A 13669-nucleotide genomic window follows, 5' to 3' on the forward strand; every position below is an offset into this window, starting at 1 on the left:
CTGTTTAAATGGGCCAAGTTAGAGAAGCGGCGGAGAGCGCAAATCTTGTTTGGTCTGGGTCTATGAACTAAAGCGTGACTTTAACGATACGTGCGGGTTTCTCTTCTTCTTCTTCTGCTTTTCTTTTTTTTTGTTTTAAAGAACGAAACAGCCCATGCGGGCGCCCCATTAGCCCCGGCCATTTAATTCCCTGGAACACTTAAATTATGAGACGCGCGGGGAGGGATAATTATTAACACAACCCGGCCGTCTCTTAATAACTAGTTAAAAAAACATCTATATATATATATATCACTATTTGAGCCACGTGGCCGCCTTTTTTTTTAAATATAAACGTCGGGAACTTGCTTTCGCTTCATTGTTCAGGTTATTATGTAAATCGTGCTTTTTTTTTTTTTTAATCATTTGGCGACGGCGGCGAGATCCGGAGTTTAAAGGAAATAACTTTGAGCGTTAAGTTTGGGACGCACGACCACCCCCGCCCTCCCCACCAAAAAAAAAAAAAAAGCCCGACTTAAGTCGGTCGGGGATCAATAGTCAGCGGAGCAGCACCATGCTGGCGGCCGGGCGGTTCGGGAGATGTCGGGCGTCACCCGCGCGGCTCCGCTGATCGGGGAGGCGCTCGGCGGCTCGCTCGGCTCTGCCCAACTCCGCGAAGAGGAGGCACAAGTTGGCGCGGAGGCGCCGCCGCTCACTTGTCACCGGCGCCGCGACATGCCTGCCATCAAGAAGGAGCGGCCGGACGGGGACGACATGGCGCTGGCCGCCTTCAACCGGCCGGACTACCTGGCCCCTTTAAACGCCGCCGCGCTGCCCGTGGTGACCCCCCATCCGCCGCCGTACGAGCACATCTTCGCGCAGCACCGCGCGTACCTGGGGCTGCACGACGCGGCGCTGCGCCGCCAGCACCTGCACCGGCACCCGGACGACTTCGTGCTGGAGCGCTTCTCCTCCGTGCCGGACTTCCAGCCCTTCTTCGACGGCGGCGAGCCGTGCATCGAGGTGGAGTGCGGCGAGAACAAGGCGCTGCTGTACATCAACAAGCTGTGCCAGGGCAGCAAGGGGCCCTCCATCAAGTACCGCGCCGAGTGGCTCACCCCCAACGAGTTCCAGTTCGTCAGCGGCCGGGAGACCGCGAAGGACTGGAAGCGGAGCATCCGCCACAAAGGTGAGGCGGGCGGGCGGGCGGGCGCGTCTCGGGACGGGACCCGGGCGGCGGAGTAAAAGCCGGGTTACGGGTTACAAGGTGACACCTGGAGGACGCGTGGGGAGACTTTTTTTTTGGATCGTTGCGAGAGGAGGGGGACACGCCGCTTTTTGGGGTGTGCGTGAGTGCGTGTGGTTGGGGACTTTTGGCCAGACGGGACATTTTTAGTCGGAAAAGAAGCGAGGAAGTTTGTACGAAGTAAAGTGCGTCGTCGCCTGGCGTTATAAGTCATTTCGTGTACGTGTACGTGTACGTGTGGTGTGTGTGTGTGTGTATAAATGAAGGTAAATATAGTTCTGAAATGAATGGTGAGTTTGGAGGCGCCGTCAGGAACTGGAACGCGTTGCTGTCGGTGGGTGGGGGCGCATGGAGGTGTGTGTGTGTGTGTGTGTGTGTGTGTGGGTGGTTGGGAGGGTTAAGGGAAGTCCTGCCGCCTCTGGCGTCTCTTCATCGGGTGCAGAGTTTAGGTGCGGGTCGTGTGTGTGTGGCTCCGACGCCGGTGTGTGTGTGCGCTGCTCCGACGCCGGTGTGTGTGTGGCTCCGACGCCGGTGTGTGTGTGCGCTGCTCCGACGCCGGTGTGTGTGTGGCTCCGACGCCGGTGTGTGTGTGTGTGTGTGCTTCTCCGACGCCGGTGTGTGCGTGTGGCTCTGACGCCAGTGTGTGTGTGTGTGTGGCTCCGACGCCAGTGTGTGTGTGTGTGGCTCCGACGCCGGTGTGTGTGTGTGTGGCTCCGACGCCAGTGTGTGTGTGTGTGTGTGTGTGTGTGTGTGTGTGTGTGCGCTCAGACAGGGGAGGGTGGGAGCGGCGAGGTTAGTGGAGGACACTCGGGAGGGGAGTTATAAACCTAATCTGCAACTTTTTTCTTGTTCTTTTTATTGTTAAATTGTCTGCAGGTTTTCATTCGGCAGGTTAAAAACCTTGGACGCACTTTTATGCATTTGTGTGTGTGTGTGTGTGTGTGTGTGTGTGCCCAATGTCTGACCCTCTGCTGTTCACTTGTGTCTTTTGCTGTCCAGGGAAAAGTCTGAAGACCCTTATGTCCAAAGGAATCTTACAGGTACATCCCCCAATCTGTGACTGCCCTGGGTGTCGAATTTCGTCTCCAGTGGTAAGACTGCAGTTTTTGTGTTTCTTTTATTTCTAGTATTTTCTTTTCTTGATCATGTGACTTGGCTGTTTATCAACTTTTTTTCTTCTTTTTTTAATCCACGAGGAATTTGCTTTATTTTATTTTAGTTTTTGGAGTGGAAGAGTGTACATGTAAAAGTTAGATTTTTTTGTGGTAGTTGACATCTGGAAAGAAACTTGGTTGCAGTTGACTGTCATCTGAGGATGTGGGTGACGCATGGCATTTCACTGATAGGTCGTCAAATGAAGCATTTTCTTCTCCGGTCATTGTCCAGCGTAGGTTTTTGGTATCAAATCCGCATTTGCTCTCGATTTCTTCACTAAATTCTGCGGGTTTTACGCTGGAGGTTCTGGGCTTCAGGACATGTGGCTGCGGTGACATGCTCTCCGAATGAATCAGGTCAGGGTGAGGTGAGAGATCGCCATGTGTCATTTCGGGCGGGACATTGGTGCTGTGTTGTGGCGAAGTGTGTGGCCTCAGTCTAATATCCATTTTTATTTTATTCAAAAACCTTTTTTTCGGAAGGCTGAGGGAGCACGCCATGTTCAGGGGCTGATGATTTGTGGAAGGGGCGCCGGGACGCGCGGCGGCGCCGGGGCCTGAGCCGCCGCTCCGTTCCCACAGGTGGTGCGTTCTTATCTGAACTGAGCGCATCTGTCGTCGCCTCCAACTGTTAATCTGCAGGGAGGAGAGGACGTAAGAGGCTTAGCCGGCCTTCTGAGCGTGGCTCCGGCTGATTACCACGTGAGGCGCACGCAGGGCCGGGCGGTTTAGATAAGCCAGGAAGTGTCTTGTTGGGGGGGGGTTGCAGGTATATTTGTGACTCTTGGTCTCTTTACTGAACTAGTTTGGGTGGTAGCAGCCCAGCGGGTAACACTCTCCCCTCTGAACCAGAAGGCCGCAAAGTCACAGGTTCAAACCCCACTTACTACCATCGTGTCCCTGAGCAGGACACCTAACCCTGAGTGTCTCCAGGGGGGACTGTCCCTGGAGTCACTGTAAGTCGCTCGGGATAAAGACGTTGGCTAAATGCTGTAAAAGTAAATACGTCTCCACTGCCCATCCAATTTATCGGCTACTTTCGCTTCCATTTTCCACTTTTTTGGTAACCCGTTTCTTTAACTTGAGCATCAATATCTGTTTTTATGCTCTCTCTCTCTCTCTCTCTCTCTCTCTCTCTCTCTCTCTCTCTGTGTTTCCTACACACACACGCGCAGCGTCTCAGCACTTCTCTACCTACGCTAATAAGCCCTATATTGACATTTTTTTGCACATCACACCTAACGTGTCACCTAACAGTAACGTCTGCAGACCTCACACACACACACACACACACACACACACACACACACACACACACACACACACACACACACACACACATTTTACTCAAGGGTGCGTCAACAGGTGGTGCTGCGGGGGAACCAGGGTGTGTCTGTTGGGCACAGGTTACCCTTCATGGGGCTCCAGACTGGAGTTTCAGTATTGGGAGTGATGGGAATCATTATTTTTATTACACAGCATAATGCTGTCAGCAGTGTTCAGAGATTTCTTTACAATGATCCATCTTATCACACGATCTAATGAGGACAGTAGTGCCAACAGAGCACCACCAGCCACTGGTGATCTGATAACTGGTGACACTGGTGACTTGTTCGCCGAACGAGGCAGTTACTTTGATTGTGCAGTGTATAAACATTTCATTTGTAATATAACACATTTTTTTTGGTTTGTATTGTATATTGTATATTTGTATGTCTATTGTGTATTTATCATTGTTGTTTATGGCACCGGAATATTCCTGAGTAAGATGGTCTTGAATGAGTTCTAGGTGTAAGGTGGTAGTGGAGGGGGCAAGGGCACAACACACACAACACACACTCCTCTCAGAGGTGTTATTTAACACAACACAAACATGCAAAACACACAAAAGACGCCCTACTGAACTTCTAATTTGGCCATGCCTCAGTGACAACACGGTAATGTGATTACACAGTTATCTTTGCTGTGTAAAGGCTGTGTAAAGTACTTGCATCATGCAGAGAATCGTTAAAGTAAGGAACCCCCTAAACACGAGGATGCCTTTTAAGAAATGTGGCCATTTAATTGTGTCTTTTTTTGTATTTTCATCCCTGCCGTCCCAAATCGATGTTACAACACTTACCAGAGACTGTGACCCAAACCCATCTTCCAGGCAGAATGGAATTGCTGTTAAACTCATGTTTTATTGTGTTTGTGTTGATGTCCCTTTAAAAGCCTGTGTGTGTGTGTGTGTGTGTGTGTGTCTGTGCTCTTGTGCTTCCTCCATATTTCTTTTTTTTTTTTTTTTCAGCGGAACTCGCAGAGGCCATGAGGAAATTACTCCGTCCTCCGGCTCGTAAAATATCTCGTTTGGCCAATCAGGGTTTCCCCAACTGCATCCTGGGGAACAAAAAATTCGGGTGGATGCAACTGGCGCGCTTGTGCGTGTGTGTGTGTGTGTGTGTGTGCGCGCGTGGTATGTTCTGGGGGCGGCAGACGTGCTTGGCCTCCAGCTGAGCTCTGGCCCGAGGTTTTACTTTGGGAGAGAAACATATCAGCGCAGCACCTCTCCCTGCAGAAACCGCCTCACTGCCGACCAAGATCTGGCAACGTCGTGCAAAACACAAAAATAGGAGAAATATAATTAATAATTGCCTTGACAGGCTAATAATAAGTAAATAGTCGCAGCAGAATATGATAGTTCCAGAGGGAGTGTCTGTGCCCGGGCTGACGCCACACTGTCTTGTTGCAGCGGTGGGGGGGGCGAGACAACACAAGTGTGTGTCTGTGTGTTTGTGTGTGCGCTGCATACAATGCGTGGCCCTGTGTTTGTGTGCGTCCCCCACGTGGTGCCGAAGCTGCGCTGCTATGGCAACGGCAGGCTCCCTCCTAAGGACGGCGGCGCGCAGGCGGCTGTTCCTCCGCAGTCTGGCATTTGTGAATTAAGGCGGGCGGGGACGCGTTAGATAACGGCGCCCCCGAAAAGGCAGACGGACTCGTCTCCCTCCACCTACCTCACAGCCCGTCTCTTCTCTCCTTTCGCTCGTTCTCAACTTGGCGTCAGAAATGATGCTGTAATATGGTAAAGTGCATTAAAAGACAGCGTTTGCGGTGGGTTGGTGCCCGGTGTGAGTCCATGCCCTGCCCCTAGTGTCCGGGGCAGGCACCCGCACCCACAACGCTAATTCCGGTTGAATGGTTACGGGTTATGGGTTCACACGTTTAGACCCATTGGAAGCCGCTCAGTTGGTGTACCGTGTCTGGGCGGGTGGTGTTCAGGGTGGCTGCTGACAGGTTTGGGTGGGACAGAAGGTGGAAGGCGACCACGGTCACCTGGGAGGTGTGGGTTCACCGTGACTTATACGTGGCCTGGCACATAATGGTGCGTTACAGTCGGGATTCCACCTGAAATCTACTCCCTGCTGGATTAAAATGTACGTTTCATACATGCTGAAATTGGAACGCAGCACAAATATCAATAAATATTTGAGGCAGTATGGTGGCCTAGCAGTTAAGGAAGCGGCCCCGTAATCAGAAGGTTGCCGGTTCAAATCCCAATCTACCAAGGTGCCACTGAGGTGCAACTGAGCAAAGCACCGTCCCCACACACTGCTCCCCGGGCGCCTGTCATGGCTGCCCACTGCTCACTCAGGGTGATGAGTTAAATGCAGAGGACAAATTTCACTGTGTGCACCATGTGCTGTGCTGCTGTGTATTTACTTTTTAAAGTATTAAATTGTGTTCGGAGCATTAGCTCATATTAAGAATTGTAATATGCCTTTTTAATCATTGGATCATTATACCTGTCGGGTAATAAATAATACAAAACCACAAAGCTTGATTATTAATACATATTAATGCATTATTAGTGTTAATTTTTTTTCACCCTCTGCTAACCCACTGCGAACTTGTCTGTGTATAGGACAAATCCATAAATCCTGTGGTTTTCCAGTTTTCCAGAACCTGTAGTTCAGGGTCACAACGGCCATCACCCCCCCCCCCCTCTCCAACTGTCTGCCTGTTTCTCCGCCCCCTTCTGCCCTCCTCCCCCTCGCTCCTCTGGGGAGAGGGGACGCGCCGTTACCTGTCCGTAAAGCCGCCCCGTAGCAAGCCAATCCAAACAGAGCGAGCGAGCGGTTCTCACGCACCGCTGAACGCCCCCCCACCCCCCATGCGGCGAAGCGCTCCAGTGGTCCTCAGCGCGTGGGCCGGATGGGAGAGCGGGGGGGTCCGTCAGTCACGTCGTCCCGTAGCGCTTATCTCTCTGGAGAAAAACCCAGTAAAGCAATTTTCGTTAAAAGTGAATTTGTTGTTTACATTTATAATTCTAGGTTGTTATAATGATTTTTTTTTTTTTTTTTATGGAACGGCCCGTTTGTAAAGGTCACATGGGAGGGGCTGGTCATTAGAGATGCCCGTCAGGCGGCCTCCCCCTCCACCCCCCCTCCGGACCGGAGGCAACCGCCTCCCGCCACAGACCGACCCCCCACCGCAGTTGCCCTCGTCTGAGCTCGCGCCCAGAGTCTGCCTCTACGCAAACACACACACACACACACACACACACACACACAGTGGGCAGGGTAACGGCAGACGGGCGCGTGACTCATTAGGCATTCGTACTCCGGGGAGAACGCTGGGGGGGCGCGTGCAACCGTGGCACAGCTGCAGGAATGCCACGGACTGCTACGGCACACCAACTCCGCGTGAGGGGACGCGCACATAGCATTTGTAGATCTGTGTGTGTGTGTGTGTGTGTGTGTGTGTGCGTTTACACCTTCACAAAACCACACCGTCCACCAAATAGAACAGCAAGTCCGTGCCGGTACCGTCAGAGGCCTAATCTCACGTTGGCCAGAAGGTTTCGTTGTATTTTAAAACACACACACACACACACACACACACACACACACACACACACACACACACACTCTTTCCCAAGGCTTATTGATTTCTTTACGCGGTTCAGAATTTCACCGTCGGCGCCTCGCTCCTCTTTGACGGCGTTCTGGTAAAATGGGACACAGATTCCGTGAATTTAGTGAATTAGTGGTTTGTGTAAAATGCATCCGGCATCTGACTCTGTGTGTGTGTGTGTGTGTGTGTGTGTGTGTGTGTGTGTGTTTGGAGTTAGAGGAGCAGAATGCGACAAAACTTGTAAAGCTTCGCTGGAAATGTCTCCACGACTGATAGTCTAGACATCGTCGGCGTTCTGATTGGTGGACCCCTTCACCCCATTTTTCTACGGTTCAGAACTCCTGAACGTTGTGTTGAGGCGAAGTTTCTTGCTGGATTCCGGCTTTAAATGTCACGCAGCGTTTGAGGGCGGGGCAGCGTGTGTATTCTGAAAGTGTGTAGGAAAGCTATTTAGCCACTTTTTTCCATGGCTGAGCACACGCGCTTTGTTGCACTGGATCTCTTTGGTGAATGTATAAATGTGTGTGTGTGTGTGTGAGTGCGTGTTTTGTTTTGGAACACCCTCCTCTCTCGGCGCGGAAGTGTTGCCGGAAATAGCCTGCCTCCGCCCCCGGTTCTGCGTCAGTGCCGGTGAAAGAAGAGAGAGGGGCTTTCCGTGAGGGGTGTGTGTGTGTGTGTGTGTGTGTGTGTGTGTCTGTAGGGGGGTTTATGGAGCGACCGTCTCACCATGTGGGCTGAGGACGTCGCACGGTGCCACGTTATGCAAACACTCCCATTTTTACTTTTCTTTTTTAGATCTGGTCAGACGAGTGGGGAAAATGTGGTGGCTGGTGTCCCTGGTGTGTGTGAAGCCAACTTACACCAAATTCCCCTCTAGAATTGTGCGACTTTGCCTTACTTTTTCGTGGCTGGTGTGGAAGAAGAGGAAAGAGAAAAATGCGCTTTCTTTGCAAAAAAAAAAAGTATGGCGGGAGAGAGGGAGGGAGGGAGGGAGGGGTACGTGTGGAAATATGCGGCGCGGCCTTCCTCGGGGATGTTTTTATCTTTCTGTCCCTCCCCTAACACCCCCCCTCTTTAATGTATGCCACTTGAGAGAGTACAGCGGGGCTGCACCTGTTTGCCTCTTGGCTACGTTCCCCACCCTGTGCCCTCGCCTGCCACTCACACGGCCACCCTCACGGGAGGGGCTGGGGGGCGGAGGAAGGGATAGCTGCAGGGCTCCATGCACACACACACACACACACACACAGAGAGAGAGAGAGAGAGTGCACAGTTCGGCGAGATCAGAGACTATTTTTCAAAGCCAGGTCCACTCCACAACACAGGCGTTTCTCGCTCTTTTTTTGCCGGGCTCGCCTCTCTCTCCCTCTCTCTTGTCCGCGTTTCTTTATTCCTCCCCCCCCACCGCATTAATCTGCGCAGACCCCATCAGGTCACATTAAAGGTCGGCCAGCTTCACTCTCCGAGCCCCGAGGGCCGCCGGCCGCCTTTCTTCCCTCCTTTCAGATTCCGGAGTCAGAGAGGCTGAGCTGCCGCCGCCTCCTGCCCTCGCGTCCCACCCCGCCCTCCCCTCGGCCGGCCCCAGATCGATAACCACCCCCCCCCCCCCCCCCACTCACCACCACCACCTCCTCCTTTGGCTGCATCCCTCCGCCTTTTTTTTGTTGGAGTTGGAGAGAGTTGTGGCAAATTCGTACGGTGGAACTCAAAAGTTTTGTGTTTGTTTCGCCGGTTCCCTCGCAGGACGTCATGAATCTCTTTCATGTGTCGGAGCCACGGCATCATCTTTCATCATTTACACGGGGCGGTGGGGGAGAGCTGCTGCTGGATGGAAGGTGCAGATACGGGAGACGACTTGCAGGCTCTGTGCAGTTTTCTGAGTAAAAGAAAAAGATTTAAAAATATTCGGCCATAATGTGTCGGAGCGTCTTCTATTACAGCTGAAACGGAGTGCGTTCCGATTGGTCGGTGGCTCTTTGTGTTGAGACTCCAGCTGTCCTTAGGCGAGGCCTTGCGTTTTCTGCTGGACTGAGGTCAGGCGGTTACGCCGTGTGTCCAGTGGTGACAAAATGACTGATGGAAATAGAAAGAAATAGAAACCAAACCAGATACCTGGAGTGGTGTGTATGTGTGTGAGTGTGTGTGTTGTGTTGCCACACGCTTGCGTTCTAAGTGCCTGCCTCTGTCTCTACGGTGCGTTCCAGAACCGCGGCCGCCTCGCAGAGAAGCGAACGATCCCCCTCCCGCCGACCCGGATACCCAAAAAGGAGTTGGGCTCCGTCTTCAGCAGCGACGACAGCGAGGGCAGCGAGCGCGCCAGCGGGGACCATGCCGACATCAAGCAGGAGGACGAGCAGCACTACGCTATCATGAGAAAGAGGTGAGAGCTGTCCGTCAGCTTGTCTGTTTTTTTAGAGGAACGGTTCTAGCTTTTGATGTTTATCAAAGTTTCTGAACACAGATGCAAACCATTTAAACTAGGTACGGTGTTGAAATCGCAGAACTGTTCCTCTGATATCGTCATTCCCTCTTATAAGGGGAGCAGTTGTGTTCCTCTGTGCAGAAGATGCTGCAGAACATCTAGTTCCTTCTTTCTGCCATAGCCCCACCCCTCCGTCACAACGGAGGTCTGGTTAAAAAAAAAAAAAGAGAGCGAGAAAAAGAAAGGTGAGCCGCCAACCCCACCCGCGCCTCATTATTTTTATTGGGGTCAGCGTTGCCTCTCCCAGCCTCGGTGATGGGTCAACCGCAGCCCCACAGCTCATCAAACATCAAAGTGGCATTAGCGTGGATTTATGACAAACTGGGACCGTTGCCACGATGAGCCCAAGGGGTGAGCTCACACGAGCTCACATAATGTTACTTACACACACACACACACACACACACACAAACCTACATAGCTATACTGAATGCTGCAGATTGCACTCACATTTACATTTACATTTACAGCATTTATCAGACGCCCTTATCCAGAGCGACTTACAGGGACAGTCCCCCATGGGTTAAGTGTCTTGCTCAGGGACACGATGGTAGTAAGTGGGATTTGAACCCGGGCCTTCTGGTTAATAGGCGAGTGTGTTACCCACTAGGCTACTACCATCCTCACATCTGTAGATGAGCCATATTGCCATATTCCTCGTGCGTGTCTTTTTTTTTTTCGTTTTCGCAGGTAGCTAAAACACACATCTACCGCATGCCGCTGAGCTTCATCACACGTCTTCTGTATTTAGGTTGCCCTGTGTGCACAGAGGTTGCTGTGGGGACGAGGCAGCGGAAGTGACTAATTGCCGCCGCTGGTAGTTTTTAGTCACGGCGGCGTTACTGGTTATGCCGTGATGATCACCAGTTAATGCATGCGGCGGTCGTACAAGGCGATTAAACGGAGGCCGGGAGCCTGAGCAGCAGCAGGGAACGATTGTAGATACTCCATTGCAGGTCATATATGGGGTGCGATGGTACTCTGTAAAATATCGAACCGTTCAGCCTGCCCTGCACGGTCCAATACGACCTTTTTGAAATTGGTCCAGAAATGTCGCGTGATTGGACATTATGTCCAGAAATGTCGCGTGATTGGGGAGATTGCGTCTTTCTCTGTGGTCCCAGAACAGTGGACGTCACCGTAGCTCCAGAACCTGTTAAACTAAGCGCCAATGGATGAAATCCCCTTCCTATGAGTTCCTTGGTTTTTGCGGCATATAACTCAGAGGTTTGATAGTTGCGCCCCACCACATAACACAGCAGGTCTTAAAGGGGCATTTCACATCAGTTACAAACCGCAGTAAAATGACAACTTTCTATCGAAACTGATTCTCAACAGACCTGCTGTGGCACTTCATATAAACAGGAGAAAATAAAACAGACGTTGTTCTCTTTACGCACAAAACAAGCACCGAAAAGTAACCGAAAGCGTGGCCCAAAAAATGATGTACAGACCGTACCATATGATATCTGTATCGTTGCACCCCTAATGAATATGGATGCTGGAAGACAACCTGAGTTTGTGCCATTTGTAAAGCTCCTGGAGAGGTGAGGTGTGACTGTAGAGATGGAACCTGCCGGAGCTGCCCAGCCTTCGGCAGTTGATGCATTATTGAGGGAATACTAATGACCTCTGGGAAGGGCTACATGCCATCCTGCCTTGAAACTCTGACTTTTTTAGGGGCCACATTTGCCTGTTGGACCATTGTTTCTTGTCCGGCACACAGCCTGTGGCGACAGTTGTATTCTGGAGAGTCATTGCATAATGGTAGTAGGCAGAGCAAATACACCTGAGAAGCTTTGAAATGTGTCATTAAATTTTGCTTTGCGGTTGAATGGATGGGCTGAAATGACATGCACGTTCGTCTGAATTGAGGTTAACCTGAGTTCACATTTTAACATTCAGTGCTATATTTTTCTCAGCGCCATATGTTTTCTAATGTCACATCAAAGTTGTCTACAGATTTTACAGAAATGAACCAAACATGCAGACAGATTACCAGTGCTTTCTGATCGGTAAACTAGTGAATCTGACTTTCTCAAACGTCCCCAACATCCCATGCCTTATGCAGCGATGGGCCAACAGTGTAGGTCATTCCTTCTTCATTTATTGCAGCTTTTCATCTTTTAAAAGCAGCATATAGAAGCTAGGGCTGCATTCGTGCCCGGCTCCTCTGGCCACGGTTCACGCGACACTCTGCACCGCCCCGCACCCGTGCAGCTTTAAAAAGCCTGGGATAACCTTGTTAAAAAGGTCCTTCTCAACCCCCCCCCGACACCTCTGCCGCATTCACGAAAAGATGATAATGAATTTAAAGAACATTAAACACTGTTCTCATGGCAGAACGCTAATATGGAGGGCTTTTACCCTTTTAAAGGCGGCGGACTGAAAGGAGCCGCTGTTTGCCTCGGTTTCCGCGGAGATGCCTCTCGCCCCTACTTTTGCGCAAATGCGGCTCTGACCGAAGGAGATAATGGGATGTTCAATCTATGAAATTCGATTTCCATCGAGCGAGGCACGGGTAAGTGAGTTGTAGAGGGGTCTTAACAAATTGGATTTAGTCAGTGGATGCAGGAGAATGGGAGGGGATAGGTTTTTATATGCAAGTGTATTTACGCCTCATCAACACACTGCGGGGATTATCGTTATGGTTATGTCCCGTGGCGTTATTTACAGCCTTTTATTTTCCCGTCTCGCCGTGGATAGATCCCTCCGCTACGCCACCGCCATCGTGCGTTCGAGCGTCCTCAAATTAAAACCAACGTTTTAGCACAAGCAATATCAGATTTGCATTACGTAATGCCGTGCTTGATGCGTATGATCGAAACGTAAGTGACAAGTGGGTTTCAAGTGTCGCTTTGACAGACAGTAAGAGGATCTTCATTTCCTGCTGGGTGACGGCTCCATGGACCCTGTCATATTTAAGAGCACCCTTTTAACAAGATTAACGTTAAAGGCCTTTAGCTGCGAATGTTAGCTCAGTAGCTCGAATGGTGTCATGGAAGCTGCAAGGTACTGGTTATCAGACATTAATATTAATCGTACGTGCTAATTCGGTGTCTACAACGGGTATTTGGAAAAGGTAACTTACCGCTCTATGCCGGGCTAAATCGTTAGCAGCGGTACCGTTTGGCGTCACTGGGAGTCATCGGTTAGGTCGTAGTCAGTAGCAGGGCTTTGACTGAGAAGTGCTGACTCCTAGTCTGGGTCATTACTGACCAACCATCACGGATTATGTAAGCAGGTATACCTGCTGACGGAGACTGGCGCTGAGACGCTGAGAACTCACTTCCAAAAAAAGAAGGCCGATGGAACGTGTGTGGCAAGGCTCGGATGCCTTACTGGATGAGCGCGCCTTTGTTTCAGCCTATGTCGGCATTGCCCACATGAGTCCACATGATGCCAGTCGAACCCAACCACCCTACCCTCCCCTTCAGCATTGGAAAATTCAGTTATTTTACCTGCAGAGTATTTGGGTGTAAGTAGATTACATGACTGCTATGGGAGGATTGAGGTTGACTCCACAGCTGTAGACTCATCCAAGAGGGACGAGGGAGAGACGTAGGGAGGAAGTCAAGCAGACAAGCGGCGCACCTGTCTGAGCAGAAGCTGTGCCCGACTCCTCCCGGCACTCTCTACTACTCCGTAGACGTTCACACATCAGGTAAAAAGCTCTTCTCGAGGCGGTTCAGAAGGCCAAGGTGTCCCGCCACCGCTTGCTGATGGTGACTGTACCTAAATGTGCAGACAGCACCTGGACCCAGCTGGTCCACAACTGACGACAGGAGTCGGTTTCCACATATCTGGTAAGGTCGTAAGAGTGTGCAGTTCTATACAGATGCAGATGGAATTCTTATCTTGTGTTGAGTTCTGTGCTTACTAGCTTTGAAACAGTCTGAGCCGTGGATGCACTTT

General features: G+C 51.0%; 1 protein-coding gene across 4 annotated transcripts in view; it reads left to right on the top strand.

Annotated features, from left to right (window-relative positions):
• Window positions 1-504: 504 nt before the first annotated feature.
• Window positions 505-13669, top strand: part of samd11 (sterile alpha motif domain containing 11) — a 44750-nt gene continuing 31585 nt past the window's right edge. The window contains exons 1-3 of one of the 4 annotated variants that reach the window (XM_028994807.1): window positions 505-1168; window positions 2225-2316; window positions 9477-9652. In XM_028994807.1, the coding sequence (XP_028850640.1) occupies window positions 580-1168; window positions 2225-2316; window positions 9477-9652 (857 nt within the window). In that variant the 5' untranslated portion in view covers window positions 505-579. The remainder of the gene's footprint in view (window positions 1169-2224; window positions 2317-9476; window positions 9653-13669) is intronic. The other 3 variants (XM_028994809.1, XM_028994808.1, XM_028994810.1) reach the window with 3 other exon arrangements.

The sequence above is a fragment of the Denticeps clupeoides genome, chromosome 10 (genome assembly GCF_900700375.1).
Source record: "Denticeps clupeoides chromosome 10, fDenClu1.1, whole genome shotgun sequence".
Classification (NCBI taxonomy): domain Eukaryota; kingdom Metazoa; phylum Chordata; class Actinopteri; order Clupeiformes; family Denticipitidae; genus Denticeps; species Denticeps clupeoides.